This window comes from Amphiura filiformis, chromosome 11, assembly GCF_039555335.1.
Source record: "Amphiura filiformis chromosome 11, Afil_fr2py, whole genome shotgun sequence".
Classification (NCBI taxonomy): domain Eukaryota; kingdom Metazoa; phylum Echinodermata; class Ophiuroidea; order Amphilepidida; family Amphiuridae; genus Amphiura; species Amphiura filiformis.
The window spans coordinates 15,697,639-15,714,346 of record NC_092638.1 but is presented as its reverse complement, the minus strand read 5'-3'; the positions used below and the strand labels follow the sequence as shown (position 1 = coordinate 15,714,346).

Genomic DNA, 16,708 nt, shown 5'->3' with positions numbered 1-16,708 from the left:
GTAGCAGGTCCTGTTATAATATTACTAAAGTTTTTGAAGCTATGATGTGCTCTGCAACTGAGACTTACCACTGAACTTGAGTTGTGAGCATGTACATAATGAATGTAGTATGTTGATGACGAGACCATGAATGGAAGCCCGCAGAGGAAGAGGTCCCGTAGAAACCAACAGAGTGATGATATGAAACAACGCTGGCAAGTTGGTTGCAACTGAAAATAATGCAACGACAAGATTATCAGTACAATGAGTGGAAAACTTCTCATTTGTAAGATTAGTGGTGCGTTTAAGGGTGGTCTTAACCCTGGAATTATGGACATTTTTAGGCCTCATAACCTAGAAATTGTTGGTCTAAAGTATATAAAAGTATACATATTTAGAATGGAAATGACTTGATGAATCCATCTGTGAGATCATCTGAGTAAGAAAAAATATTCATTTCTAAAAACAAGATATAAATATCAAAGCCCTTTTTTTTTTAATTTTTGAACAACTTCATCAAAAATATTTGAAATTTGGGCCAAAATCAGGCTTTCTTATGATTTTTAAAGCAAAATTGATCATTTTTCATTCTTGGTGGATGACCTAAAGCTGAATTTATACTCGATCGCGAAGCGATGCGATTAATCGCTTTTGAAAAGCGATTTGCAATCGCCAATTTTGCGATGCATCGTCTGTCGCTTTTGCATAAATACTTATCACGGCGATAGCGATTGCAGACGACAAATAAAATATTCTAAATGCCACAAAATACATTTTTAAAACATCAGTTGCTGTCAATAATTATTGCTTTGAATTAATTCATCACCAAAAGTTAAAAATCGAGAAAGGTAAATTAATTAGCAAAATAATAGATCAAGTTGGTTGTATATGATTGGTTGACGCATTCACGTGTCAAGCGATATCGCTGGGAAGTTGAGATTTCTTCAACTTGCAAAAGCGACGTCGTTTTTGCCTCCGCGATTTGAATCGATTGATCGGCTTGACGCTCTGGAAATGTAAGTAAACATTGAGCATGCGTGAAAATCGCTTTTCTGCAAAAGCGATCGAGTATAAATTCAGCTTAAGAGTTGGAAGGACATTTTGTGGAAATCAGGAAATGCTCTGAGCATCTTTCTATAGCTTCAATATTGGACTAATGGCATAATTAAAACTTGTGAATCCTTGAATTGTATACTTATTGTTCCTGTGAGTCTTTTAAGACTCACAGGAACAATAAGTATATAATAAAATTTGTTTGAAGCTTCAATTAGCATAATTAATTAAGCGAAAAACTTGTAACCCTTGGATTTAAATTCCTTTAATGTGTGACATATTTCAATTAAACTATCTCCCTGATATTGTTTCAGAATGTATTTACCCATTCTATTCTAACCCTAAATGAACCAAACATCAATTTGCTGTCAAAGTTATGTAATAATCGGATTAACTACCATAGCAACAAATGAATACAATTTTTGAATAGGTCGCCCTGCACTACAAGCAGGATGCACGCATGACCTGTGTATGTCTGCAATCGTAGATTTAATACAATACCGCTCTTTTCAGTGATACTAATCTTATAGCTGCGGGTGATTAGCATTTCTTTGACATCTATGGTTCAATGGATAGGTACTGTGTGAATATTGTAGTGCAGGGCGATTTATTCAAAATTTGTATTCATCTATTGCTATGGTAATTAATCTTGTTACATCATCACTTCGACAGTGAATAAAGCTCAATCCACAAAGCATCTGCAAGTGCAGCTAACACACATGATGCGATTGAGGTCCCTGTGCACGTGTCTAGCACCCAGAGGGTCGTGATTCAAACTGCACCTAAAAAAAGTTTCTCTTCTTCTTCGTTCTTTCTTCCTTCCTTCCTTCCTTATTTCCGTCTTCCTCGTCAAAAAGCCCTGAGGTGTTTGGGTTAAGGACAATCTAAGATCATGTACTCACCATCTAAACAGTTGTTGAATGATAACATGAGTAAATATCTAGTAAGGATGACGATATCATCCCACATCAAATGCTTCTCCAGTGTCGGTGTTGGAGACAAGCAGGTCTTGTCAAGAATCTGGAAAAAAAATTTAAAAAAATCTGATGAGATCACCTCCCGACTTATTTTATGTGGCCAAATCAAGTAACAGGAGCACAATGTTACCAAAGTTGGCTTGGTTTTATTACTGTACAAGCATGGCATTGGGCTATTCCATTTAAAATCCACACTACCCCTGTGGAATATTTAGCTAAAGTCTTCCATAAAGGGAGTATGAATTTCAAGTAGAATAGACCGTTAGGTAACTTCCATTTGAAATAGTCACTCCAGTTGGGAAGATATAGGTGAAGCTATAATACAGGAGGAGTATAGGTTTCAGAATGATTAACACTGACCAATTACATTTGAAAAACATACTCCTCCTGTGGAAGATATTTCCAAAATCTTCCACTGGGGTAGTGTGGATTTTAAATGGAATAGCCAATTGAATGCTACCCCTTTATTCATGACCTTTAGATGAAACCAGCTCAACGCAGCACACTTAACCAGCAATGTCTATGACTACTCAACCCGGCACTACTCCCATTCCAGAAAAATACACTAATTTTTTGGGATTAAAAAAATATTATCAAGTTCTGCCAAATGAAACATAGCTCAATCCTATTAGTCCTAACTGGAGATAAAAGAAAAAGTTTACTATTTTACTAATTTCTTGAAAAAAGAGCCAAAAACATGCATTTTTGGCATGTTTTCTGACAATCGATTCACAAAAATCACAGACTTGGAACAAGTCTAAGCATTCAAAATCTTGAGTATATGCAAACATTTTGCTCTAATTTTCACTTTTTTGTGTTACTTTAATTAAATGGTTGGTTATAAGAATGAAACATGCCTTTTCCAAAATTTAGAACGCATACACTGAAATTAGTCTTAGTACAACAAGTCTTTGGGCTTGATTGTCGCTACATACAAACACACCCCAAAAAACGCATTTTTTTTGGCCCTTATTTCCAAAAATTGGCTAAATATTAAAATTTGACTTTTATTGCTAGTTAGGACTAACTAAAGGATTAGGATTTAACTATGTTTCATTTGGCAAAACAGGATAATATTTTTTTTATTCACAAAAATTAGTTCTGTATTTTTCTGGAATAGGGAGTACCTTGAATCCTGTAAACTTCCGAAATGAAGAAAAAATAGCCAGCTTTGCCACACTTACCCTGCATAACCTCTCTATGACCTTCGCCGACACTAGCTTGACGTTGGCCGAGGCGAGCGCCACCACAGTATCCGCCATCACTTCCGTTCTCGGCTGTCCTGAACCCATCACGCTTGTCTGCAATTGCACAAAGATCTGCTGTTAATGAATATTTTTAAGGCGGTGGTGTTATTTTCTACATTGAATACATTGACATATGTGTACACATAATGGCAGACAATGCGCTATTCCAGTTGAAATCCATACACCCCAATGGAAGACATGACCTTAATCTCCCATTTTTAATCTATACCACCCATGTGGAAGATTAAGGTCATGTATTCTACAGAGGGTATATGGATTTCAACTGGAATAGCGCAATGAAATTAATGAAGCTGTGAAAGCAGTGAAGCAAGCAATGGGCTATTCTTGAAATCTTTTTCACTTCAAATAGCCAGGCTCTTATTATTGAAACCAATAATTGCATTTACTTATGTATGTTTCGGCAAGCGCTGTTGCCTTTGCAAACACTAGATAAGAAGTGACTGCTACTGGCAACTGACACTAGATACAATCAAGGGCAGCAGTGAGTGTGATTGACAGGATCTAGATTCATTAGGCCCAAAAAAAAAGGTTTGTCTCAAAGCTTGCTTGCAGCGTTTGTAAAATCGCACGATTTGACAAAAAAGAAATGCAGAAATTTTTTTTATTTCCAAAAAAAAATTTTTAATAGTTTTTTCCAGAAAAATCGGCGAAAATCAGACTTTTTTCTCAAAATACCATGAAAAAAGTCAGGAATAAAAAATTTTAAAAATCGCATTTCGCATTTGTTTTTAAATTTCTCGTGAGCTTTGAGACAAACCTTTTTTTTTTTTAGCCTTATTTGTGGCATTTTATTTCAGTTGCTAAATTATAGCAGTCAATTCTTATCTAGTGTGGAACAACACAACCAAAACAACCAGAAAAGTACACAAGTCAATTGGGCTATTCCAATTTTCCACCCAGGGGGTGTTAATTTCAAATGGGGTTACCTGAATTGGTGACTCCATTTGAAATCTACACCCCCTGTGTTGATATTAAGGATGTGTCTTCTATTAGAGGGTATATGGATTTCAACTGGAATTGCCCAATTCTGCAAAGAGTGGAAAAGAGCATGTTGTCAACTCATTGCAAAGATTGAATTTGACTAATTAATGTTACTATACTATGATCAGCTCAAAATAGGCAAGAATTATTCGTTTTTTGTTACTGCATAATTATTCACAAAAGCACGCGTCTGTCACGCAATACGCAGTTGGCATAGTTGCTGCGCCCAGCAGTGTGTACGCCATTCTATATCAATCCACAATGTTATCAGTCCCACCTATTACGAGCTGATCAGAGTATAGTTGTTCATGTCAACATACTCAGAGTTAGCCCGGGAGTTAGCCTATACCAAGTCAGGGATACAGCTTATGGAATAAAGATGTCTAATCCCTCATGAAGTCTTGGCAATAGGCTAAGTTTATGTATGCTTACATTAGAGATAGACCCATTAATGTTAAAAGTTATGAATTCTATAGGCACATTACACGGTTGGTATTATAGCATCTATATTAGTGGCAAGTAGTATTGGGATAGAATGACTCTACAAAATTGTGAGAGGGCTGGGTTGTACCATCAGGTACCACCTACGAGCTGTACTTTATTCTGTGTATGATGCACCATCTACAAAATAATCAGAGGAAGTCTGACAGGTGTGGCATGATGCATTGTACAAGTGTTCCTGCGAGGAACATGTAGGGAAATTAAAATGATAATGCCTCTGAGATTGACCTGAATCATCATTATATTTGCACATCACACAGTTCCACAGTACCGCATGTAGAGTTTCGATCTGGCAGCATACATGAATGGGAATTGAACCAGTCATATAATATAGTGGAAAGTTTGTACCTCTTCCTTTCATTCCAGTTTGAGCTCTCCTTACATAAGGCAGAACCATGTAATGGTTGAATACCAAGTTCAGCTAGTGATTTGCGAAATGTATTCGTTTTGTATGCATGCATCAATTAAGTCAAGCAATATGCAAAGTGCACTTTGATTTGTGCAGATGCTGTGCCAAACTGTGCTTCAATGCACAATTCTTTGCCAATTATAAGCTGAACAAGTATACAGTAAACAAAAGGTACCAATTATCTTCACCCATGTATATCCTAAACAAAGACAAATATGTCAAAATTAAAACAAGCAACTAATAAATGTACTCTTTAGTTCTGATTTAAGACCTCATTTGTTACAATTGGTTGGGAATTAAAGAAACGGTGATCTAAAACCTAAGGAAGAAACAAAATCAAAATTGCACTTTTGTGTTGTAATCAATGAAAGCACAGCGCTAGCTTGAACGTGCTAATCAATGAAAGCATGGTGCTAGTCCTCTTGTTCGAAAACGCTTTGTGTACAAATCAATAGGGCATGCAATGGAGCAAACTGCAACTTTTGAATTTGCATCTTCCTTGGGGTTTTTGGATCATCATATCTTTATTTCTTGAAGGATTCAACGAATGAGGTCTTAAATTTGAGCTAAAAGATGCAGCTATAATGTAGTTCCAATTATGACCTATTTGTCTTTGTTTAGGATATACGGGGGTGAACATAACTGGTACGTACCTAAATTACTTTGCACACTACAGTGAGGATAATGGGATAGCAGTTAGGCTTGTGCTTCAATTTGCTTTTTTTGGTAAATATATTTGTAGTCATGTGTATGTGCAAGTACTTGACAGCCAAAACAATATTTATAGCAACTTGAACTATCTGCACAGTACATAGCTATCAAAGCATTTAGGCATGTTCAGACGGTCGATTAGTTGTTGATTAGCTTGTAGTTATAAACTTTGATGATTAGCTTGTTGTTAGTGACCGTGTGGACGCAATCGTAGTTTAGTAATCAACAAGTAAACTTCAAGTTACTAACCATAAGAAATCTTATGGTTTAGACCTAAACTACGAGCAGTTGTCAATGATAGTGCCCGTGTGGACAAGCTTATCGTTGTTTTCCATTGATTTGTCAAAGTTCAATGTTTGCTCTTAGGCTCAGTCCCAGATAGTCTTATAACAGCAACATAATCTACATGCTATATGCTGTGTGGGCCAAATTGGAAACTTAGGCTACTAGTATAGATTTCTATGATGTGCCTTTTGACATTTGTTGAATATTAAATAAAAAATAAATACATAAATGAATTAGTACCAGGGAACAAAAGGGCTATTTTATATAATTCAATGCATGGTCAAACTTAAAATCAAGTGAGCATGTAAATTTGTACGAAAAATGTCATTATATAATAACTCTGCAAGTGCCAAACGAAAAGTGTGTTTCAATATGTATATTAGCAAAGTGAGTTCTTGTAAGTAATATTATTTTAGATCCTAGAATTTCTTTGCTTTTAAACTGAAACTCATGCTATGTCCTAAATGATATATACATAATATACATACCGGTGTGGAATGGTGATTCATGGCAGAGTTTTGAAGGAAAGTGGAAAGTTCACTGGAAATGGTCTAAGCAAATATACAGCAAATGCAGAACAAGACTTGATATTTTTCACACAATGTGCAAAAGTTTGATTTATTTGGGTGCAAAGTTGCCATGCTCATATAGAATTTTGCTTTATGTCATTCAGATTTCTCACACTACACTCCTTAACTATTGATTCTCTATCACATAATACCTATTTATTAAACTATCCCTGTCAGTATGCAAGTGTCTCAACTTAACATTGAGATTGCTCCTAAGTATGGTAATTGTAAATTGACCTTATCATCCACAATTCTGGGGGCTGTTTGGGGATTAGAGAGTACAAACAATGTGTTGCAATAATCTTGATTTGAAACAATGATAAACTGTATAAACAGTTATTGTGACGAACAAATTTTAATCTTTACCAGAGCAGTCAGCGCACATAAACGTTGAAAACAAACAATCAAACAAACAAACAAACAAACACATACAAAAAGCAGTGCATCTGGCTGGTTTTCAACTATTTAGATGTAATATCCATTCAAGTTATTAACTTGCCCATCTCAAGAGGACTTAAGGGTGCGCAAATAGGTGTGCACAAAGCTAGTCCTGATTCGAGGAGAAAGAGCATCCAAAAGGGTTTATTTAACAGATTGTTTTCCCCATCCAGAACAAAAATGGAGCCTAGCTCAGGAATGTAATTAGCTGCAGTGTTCTGGGAAGCTTAATTTCTTTCTGCAACCATAATGGGCGTCAATACCACTAAAACCTAGGCTTAAGGATTAGGGTTAGAGTCAGGGATTAGGGTTAGAGTTAGGGTCAGGGATTAGGGTTAGAGTTAGGGTCAAGGATTAGGGTTAGTGTTAGGGTCAGGGATTAGGGTTAGAGTTAGGGTCAGGGATCAGGGCTAGGGTCGGGGATCAGGTCAGGGATTAGGGTTAGTGTTAGCGTATTGTGGCAAATTATAGTTGCAAAAAATCAACACACTTCGAGGAGAAAGAGCATCCAAAAGGGTTTATTTAACAGATTGTTTTCCCCATCCAGAATTCCCCTGAAAACCAGCCATCACCCGCCCCTGCCCCCTCTGGTTATGCCCCTGGCCTAGCTATAATCAATACCTTGGTAAAGCTATCCAGCACACAGTCAATAAGATCTTCTACTTGTCCTATATTGCCCCAGACTTTGGCCTGCCCCCTCTGGTTACGCCCCTGGCCTAGCTATAATCAATACCTTGGTAAAGCTATCCAGCACACAGTCAATAAGATCTTCTACTTGTCCTATATTGCCCCAGACTTTAGCCTGCCCCCTCTGGTTATGCCCCTGGCCTAGCTATAATCAATACCTTGGTAAAGCTATCCAGCACACAGTCAATAAGATCTTCTACTTGTCCTATATTGCCCCAGACTTTAGCCTGCCCCCTCTGGTTATGCCCCTGGCCTAGCTATAATCAATACCTTGGTAAAGCTATCCAGCACACAGTCAATAAGATCTTCTACTTGTCCTATATTGCCCCAGACTTTGGCCTGCCCCCTCTGGTTATGCCCCTGGCCTAGCTATAATCAATACCTTGGTAAAGCTATCCAGCACACAGTCAATAAGATCTTCTACTTGTCCTATATTGCCCCAGACTTTGGCCTGCCCCTCTGGTTATGCCCCTGGCCTAGCTATAATCAATACCTTGGTAAAGCTATCCAGCACACAGTCGATAAGATCTTCTACTTGTCCTATATTGCCCCAGACTTTGGCCTGCCCCTCTGGTTATGCCCCTGGCCTAGCTATAATCAATACCTTGGTAAAGCTATCCAGCACACAGTCAATAAGATCTTCTACTTGTCCTATATTGCCCCAGACTTTGGCCTGCCCCCTCTGGTTATGCCCCTGGCCTAGCTATAATCAATACCTTGGTAAAGCTATCCAGCACACAGTCAATAAGATCTTCTACTTGTCCTATATTGCCCCAGACTTTAGCCTGCCCCTCTGGTTATGCCCCTGGCCTAGCTATAATCAATACCTTGGTAAAGCTATCCAGCACACAGTCAATAAAATCTTCTACTTGTCCTATATTGCCCCAGACTTTGGCCTGCCCCCTCTGGTTATGCCCCTGGCCTAGCTATAATCAATACCTTGGTAAAGCTATCCAGCACACAGTCAATAAGATCTTCTACTTGTCCGATATTGCCCCAGACCTTAGCCTGCCCCCTCTGGTTATGCCCCTGGCCTAGCTATAATCAATACCTTAGTAAAGCTATCCAGCACACAGTCAATAAGATCTTCTACTTGTCCTATATTGCCCCAGACTTTGGCCTGCCCCTCTGGTTATGCCCCTGGCCTAGCTATAATCAATACCTTGGTAAAGCTATCCAGCACACAGTCAATAAGATCTTCTACTTGTCCGATATTGCCCCAGACCTTAGCCTGCCCCCTCTGGTTATGCCCCTGGCCTAGCTATAATCAATACCTTAGTAAAGCTATCCAGCACACAGTCAATAAGATCTTCTACTTGTCCTATATTGCCCCAGACTTTGGCCTGCGCCCTCTGGTTATGCCCCTGGCCTAGCTATAATCAATACCTTGGTAAAGCTATCCAGCACACAGTCAATAAGATCTTCTACTTGTCCTATATTGCCCCAGACTTTAGCCTGCCCCCTCTGGTTATGCCCCTGGCCTAGCTATAATCAATACCTTGGTAAAGCTATCCAGCACACAGTCAATAAAATCTTCTACTTGTCCTATATTGCCCCAGACTTTGGCCTGCCCCCTCTGGTTATGCCCCTGGCCTAGCTATAATCAATACCTTGGTAAAGCTATCCAGCACACAGTCAATAAGATCTTCTACTTGTCCGATATTGCCCCAGACCTTAGCCTGCCCCCTCTGGTTATGCCCCTGGCCTAGCTATAATCAATACCTTAGTAAAGCTATCCAGCACACAGTCAATAAGATCTTCTACTTGTCCTATATTGCCCCAGACTTTGGCCTGCCCCCTCTGGTTATGCCCCTGGCCTAGCTATAATCAATACCTTGGTAAAGCTATCCAGCACACAGTCAATAAGATCTTCTACTTGTCCGATATTGCCCCAGACCTTAGCCTGCCCCCTCTGGTTATGCCCCTGGCCTAGCTATAATCAATACCTTGGTAAAGCTATCCAGCACACAGTCAATAAGATCTTCTACTTGTCCTATATTGCCCCAGACTTTAGCCTGCCCCCTCTGGTTATGCCCCTGGCCTAGCTATAATCAATACCTTGGTAAAGCTATCCAGCACACAGTCAATAAAATCTTCTACTTGTCCTATATTGCCCCAGACTTTGGCCTGCCCCCTCTGGTTATGCCCCTGGCCTAGCTATAATCAATACCTTGGTAAAGCTATCCAGCACACAGTCAATAAGATCTTCTACTTGTCCGATATTGCCCCAGACCTTAGCCTGCCCCCTCTGGTTATGCCCCTGGCCTAGCTATAATCAATACCTTAGTAAAGCTATCCAGCACACAGTCAATAAGATCTTCTACTTGTCCTATATTGCCCCAGACTTTGGCCTGCCCCTCTGGTTATGCCCCTGGCCTAGCTATAATCAATACCTTGGTAAAGCTATCCAGCACACAGTCAATAAGATCTTCTACTTGTCCGATATTGCCCCAGACCTTAGCCTGCCCCTCTGGTTATGCCCCTGGCCTAGCTATAATCAATACCTTAGTAAAGCTATCCAGCACACAGTCAATAAGATCTTCTACTTGTCCTATATTGCCCCAGACTTTGGCCTGCCCCCTCTGGTTATGCCCCTGGCCTAGCTATAATCAATACCTTGGTAAAGCTATCCAGCACACAGTCAATAAGATCTTCTACTTGTCCGATATTGCCCCAGACCTTAGCCTGTATGGATGGGTACATCTGCTTCTCTGTGATAGTCATGTTGATAAGCTTATCTAGCACCACCATTAGTTTGTATCTCTTGGTCTCGTCCGATCTCTTACAGAACCTCTTAAGGTTTGGCAGCCATGGTGTCATGTACTCTAGACATAAATGCTTCAACTCTATGGTTATCTTGCTGAAACCAGTGATGCATTCCTCCAAAAACTGGTGAAGAAAACAAATAATCAAGTTCAACACAGTTACATCACTATTTTGGATGAAACATGATGCTCTATAGCTAAAATAATAGTCATCATTAGAGCTCAATTGGCACGCAATGACAATTGTATGAAATTTAAAACAGTCATTTTTTGGCGGAACTTAATTGATTCTGATAGATTTTCAAAATGTTGGCCAAAAAATTTCAGATTTTTTCCAGATTTGTCAAGCTTTTTGTGATTTTTTAGGGTAATTTAGCCTCTTCAAAAAAAACAAAAAAAAAATCTTGACCGACTGACCCTGCTTGGTAAGTCCCGCTAAAACAGGTGTTTTTCCCATTGTCTTACCTCCAGTGTCAAGTGATGCTCATTAGCAGCCAATGTCTTACTAATAGACACAATGAAGATGGTATTATTGGCAGGAATACACAGACCCGATGTCTCCAACAACTGGCCCTCTATCCTTAGGTTGAAGGTCGTTGTCAATGCATACAGAAGATTGTATGCTACCGAACGCAGGTTGGGATCCTCGCTGCCAAGGTTTAATAGCGCCTAAAATGAAAAGGAATGTGAGATATAAAATTAGAATTGGGAACACAAAGTTATCAAACACTGTAAAAGTGGAAATTTTTGCATGATTAATTTTTTAAGTTTTGCCAATTTTGAACTGTTTCCATTGTTTGCGATTCTATGTTTCCTTACATTGGCCTATACATGAAAGGAATATATTCACATATTTTCGGGGTAGCAGCTTGGAATGCGAAAAGTGTGAAAATAAATGTAGCACAAAAATTTCCACTTCTACAGCAGACTGAAAATGCTTAAAAAGGTCTGAAAAATTTCCACTTCTACAGCAGACTGAAAATGCTTAAAAGGTCTGAAAAATTTCCACTTCTACAGCAGACTGAAAATGCTTAAAAGGTCTGAAAAATTTCCACTTCTACAGCAGACTGAAAATGCTTAAAAGGTCTGAAAAATTTCCACTTCTACAGCAGACTGAAAATGCTTAAAAGGTCTGAAAAATTTCCACTTCTACAGCAGACTGAAAATGCTTAAAAGGTCTGAAAAATTTCCACTTCTACAGCAGACTGAAAATGCTTAAAAGGTCTGAAAAATTTCCACTTCTACAGCAGACTGAAAATGCTTAAAAGGTCTGAAAAATTTCCACTTCTACAGCAGACTGAAAATGCTTAAAAAGGTCTGAAAAATTTCCACTTCTACAGCAGACTGAAAATGCTTAAAAAGGTCTGAAAAATTTCCACTTCTACAGCAGACTGAAAATGCTTAAAAAGGTCTGAAAAATTTCCACTTCTACAGCAGACTGAAAATGCTTAAAAAGGTCTGAAAAATTTCCACTTCTACAGCAGACTGAAAATGCTTAAAAAGGTCTGAAAAATTTCCACTTCTACAGCAGACTGAAAATGCTTAAAAAGGTCTGAAAAATTTGGTTGTCTTATTTTGCCACACACAGAGGAACAGTTCTGTAGAGTACGGAATCAGATGACAGTCTGAAAAATTCTCATCCCTGATATATACACTGGTATACTATATTCACTTCTTTTACGCAAGGTGAAATTGTACATATGACCTACTTCATTAACCAGTGCCCACATCCTGGCATGCAAGAAATGAAATTGAGATTATGTATCTCTTCCATTTTTCACTTGCGATAATATGAACATATAATTCCATGAAGGTTCACTCCATAAATTTCATTCAAATAAGTTTCCAAACATATTGGGTTAATACAAGTACAGATTGGCTACCACATGTAAAACTAACTCAAGAGGCATTCCAGTGTGCCATATAGTCCCAAACCTTTAGGGCTTTGTGAACAATGATGTCCATTTTGCCACTTTTTTGTAAAGTCTATTTTTAAACTTCTGCTTGAGTTCATCTTCTTGTTCATCTTGATATCACCTACTACCTACTGTAATAGTCATTGGACTAGTGGAATGAATGATTTGGAGAGCGTACAAGGTCATATGCCGTCACAAAGACCCCTAGCATCTGAGTAATAAATAAGCTTACCATGTTGAGGAGAGTTCCTGGTACATCTTTTGGCCTAATCTTAGAATGCACTGCTACAGAATCCTGAAATGTAATAAGAGATAGGAGGTAAATAACATGTTTCAGTTCCATTGATCAGTTATTATCGCAGATCAGTTTATTTGTTTTTACCTCCAGGTTCCTTCAATCAATCAATCAATAAATAAATCAATCATATTTATGTCATAGCACCAACAGCGCTAATTAGCTCAAAAACTACTGCTGAAATAAGTGGCTCTTCAGGAGCTTCTTAAACTGATCAAAGTACAATTTTTGATTTGACCTGGCAGTTTATTCCACAATCTGGGAAGAAAAATTGTAAGAAAGGTTTCTTTTTACCCAAAAGAAACCACTTCCTTTAGATTTGACTGGAGAGCTTAGCATCTCTTTTCTCATTTCAATTTGATAACACAGCACATTAAGTCATAAAAGTCATTTCATATCATATCAAATGCCACATCATTCATTTATTCTTTACTTATTTACAGGTTTTGATCGTTCCAGGCAGAAAAGTTGTAAGGGTGATTAGTTTTTGCCCAAAAGAAACCACTTCCTTTAGATTTGACTGGAGACTTTAGCCTCTCCATCCTGATTTCAATTTAATAACACATCACATCAAGTCATAAAAGTCATTTCATATCATATCAAATGCGATATCATTCATTTATTCATGACTTATTTACCGGTTTTGATCGTTCCCATCTTGTCTTGATGTGTTGTATAGCTTTCTTGACATCTTCACACTCCTGATGCATGAATGACAACATCCTCCCTTCCACCAGAGACACGGCAAACTGTGTCTCATCAATGATGGTCACCTTGGTCACAAAAAACAAAAACAGCATTGTTAATTTTTTCATCAGCTTGGAAAGGAGGAAAGACATCTTTAATTCAAACAAGAGTTGTAATGAGGACACTCCATTGCTTAAGGTTACCAACTATTTTAAACTGTTGCGATTTGGTAGTTCACAACATCTTGCGAATGGTAGTGAGCTTTGGCAAAAATTGCATTGATTATTTCATAGCGAGTGTGTAGAAGAATTCAAATACCACAGATATACTTTTGCAGGTCCTGTGGTTCTTGAGTTGTTGTAAAAAGGGCTGAAACAGCATTATTTTTGTAAAACGTACATAACTCATTCACAACAATAAATCAAGCAAGTTTTCAAAGTATATGATTTGTAGAATGAACTTTTGCAAAACACCAAAGTGTTATTTGTTAATAATATATTGTTTTAGATAATGAAATTTTTTTTTGCTGCTTCGACCAACAATATCTTGTCTTTTTGCAGTATCTATAAACGTGTGCTTGTATATGCCAGTGCTCTGAGTGAATACTTAAGACACTAAGATGTGCCCAATAAAATGTCCACTGATATCACTGAATGCAAAGAGGAAAAGCACTATAATATTTTGCTGTTAACCGTTGACATGTGTATACTACCGTTATGTTGCAAAGTCTGAGCTAACAACGTATACGGCGCAAAAGTTCATTCAGAAAATTCCACTTGGCAACAGTAGATTGCCTCAACAGCCAATCATAGACAAGTGCGTTTAAATGCACTAAATATGTGACGAGCGCTTAAAATACGCTCTCGTCAAAAGTTTACAGGAAAAGATTATTAAGCTGATTCTGTCAAACCATTACAAATGGTTTTCTGCAAGTCAGAATGTTTGCAGAATACCATGAAAAGAGATGTCCCTGATCATGTAAAAGTTTTCATTGGAAAAAGAGAAAACAGTCACCCTGTGTTTTTTATGCCATAGTCCAGAGGAATTTGTCTACAAGATGTCTCCAACACCTTTGGGAAAGGCATGTTGAGTTGAGTTGAATTAATCCAGATGAATTTAACTTTTAAGAGCACCATATGTTTTTTAGTTACTTTATGTTATAACAGCTCACTTTCTGGGCATTCTTTCAGCCTTTTTTAATGCTATTATCGTAAAAACTGGATAGTTAGTATATGATAGTTAGCTTACTATCGAGCGCTTTTAAAACATGCAAACATGAAGAGCACCATCCTCAAAAGTGTAAAGGGTTTTGAGCAAGTCATCAATACACATAGTTGTATATGAACAAGTAAAACTGCAAATGTGTCTCAACCCCATTAGCTCAGTTGGTAAAGCTCCAGACTTTGGTACAATTTCGTGTTTTCAAAAGCGCTCGATAGTAAGCACATATGCAAACTATCGAGTTTTTACAGTATTGTAAATATCATCTTGCATTTTCATCTCAGCAATCACTGTTCACATGGCTTAAGCTTGCAATTACCTCATCAATTTCGGACGCATGATAGATATCGTTGAGCAGCACCTGCTGGCCTAGCACCTTGGTTTTATCCATATGAGTCACTTGTAAATCTTTGGGACCAACCTGAAAGACGATAAAAATAATACAAATTATTATTGGTAACCTGAAATTTATAACAACAATGTATATTCCATCAGCTATTCAATCAGGGCAATCGATCTATGGAGGAACAATCACACCTTAGTAATATTTCAAATTTCTTTGTAAGTGCAAAGAACATCTAATGTGCTACTGAATTGAATAGCTGCTTCTTATCAAATGTGCTGTTCCAGTTGAAATCCACCCTACCCCTGTGGAAGACACCTTAATCTCCCACACATGGGATGTAAATTTCAAAAGGAGTCACCCATTCAGGTAACCCCATCTGCAGGTTTGAAAATCATACTCCCTGTGTGGAAGATTATGGTTATGTCTTCCATAGGGGGTGTATAAATTTCAACTGAAATAGCACAATCCATCCCAAGCTGAGGGCAGCTATTGCATGTCTGTACACCCGAGATGTTCTTGCACTCACATGACAAAATACATTTTAGATTAAGATGCAAAGAGACCCAAAACTGAGACTAAAAGGGAACTTGAAGAGAAGTTTAACAGAAGGGATGTGCAATCTAATTCACTCATAACAACAGGTGATGATCTACAATCAAGGAAATTAATGTTGGCACACTCTGCCATACTAAATGTAAATCGCCACCCCTCTCCCCCAGTTCAATGTTGATGAAAGCACTTTTTCCATTGGGCTCTCCGGTCTCCCCAACATTGATTGAGGGGTAATGGGGGAGAGTAAGGGAAAGGAGAAGGAATGTACTTCTTATCAAACATAGTTATATTAATTTTACTGAATTATCAGAGAGGCAATGAAGAGTTCCAGCATATTGTCAAGGTGTGCCAACTATTAATTTAGTTAATTGTAGATGAAGATTAGAATGGCATCAATAAATATGACAAAGATCAAGAAAACCAAGTTGTTAACTGCTCAAATTGAACATGGAAACTTCAAAGTCCCCTTTTTCCTGTTTGCTATGAGTGAATCAGATGCAAATCATGCAATTGTTGAAAATGTCTAGGTTGAAAAATGAATGAAAATGACAGAATTCAAGATAACCCATTTCTCCATGTTAATGGAACACAAGCCTGTGTGAGAGAGCAGATGGTTACCAGCTTTGAGAGAAAAATGTAAACAAGCAAAATTATGAAAAGTACTTAAAGAGCCCAGTCCACTTTGGTACAAGTTCCTTAGGGAATTAGTCAAGGTTGACATTTATCCATGCAAGTTTTGTTCTGTCAGACTTGGGCGATATTTTGATTAATCAAAAATAATTGATTATTTTTTTAATCAGGTACTCGATTATTTAAAAACACCGTAATCAAAATATCGACATTTAGATTTTATCGAAAATAATCGACTGTTTTTCTAAGCAAACAGATTATTAAAGCAATTTGTTCAACTGATATGTGGTTTTAAAAATAGTTGCATCTTTATAGGTGATTATTAGCTGAAACTAAAACCAGAATAACAAGTGAAACAACTGTTAAACACATCTTTCTCCATTTCAAATGCACAGCAATGTTTAATAGTGGGATTCTATGTAACAAATGATGCTCAAC

At 37.9% G+C, this 16,708-nt stretch overlaps 1 protein-coding gene across 1 annotated transcript in view; it reads right to left on the bottom strand.

Annotated features, from left to right (window-relative positions):
- The window catches only part of LOC140163509 (neurofibromin-like), a 178,002-nt gene that overhangs the window by 12,521 nt on the left and 148,773 nt on the right, over positions 1–16,708 (bottom strand). The window contains 8 exon segments of the mRNA XM_072186823.1: positions 69–209; positions 1,935–2,052; positions 3,194–3,328; positions 10,475–10,747; positions 11,089–11,292; positions 12,772–12,834; positions 13,473–13,607; positions 15,062–15,163. Coding sequence (XP_072042924.1) covers positions 69–209; positions 1,935–2,052; positions 3,194–3,328; positions 10,475–10,747; positions 11,089–11,292; positions 12,772–12,834; positions 13,473–13,607; positions 15,062–15,163 — 1,171 coding nt within the window.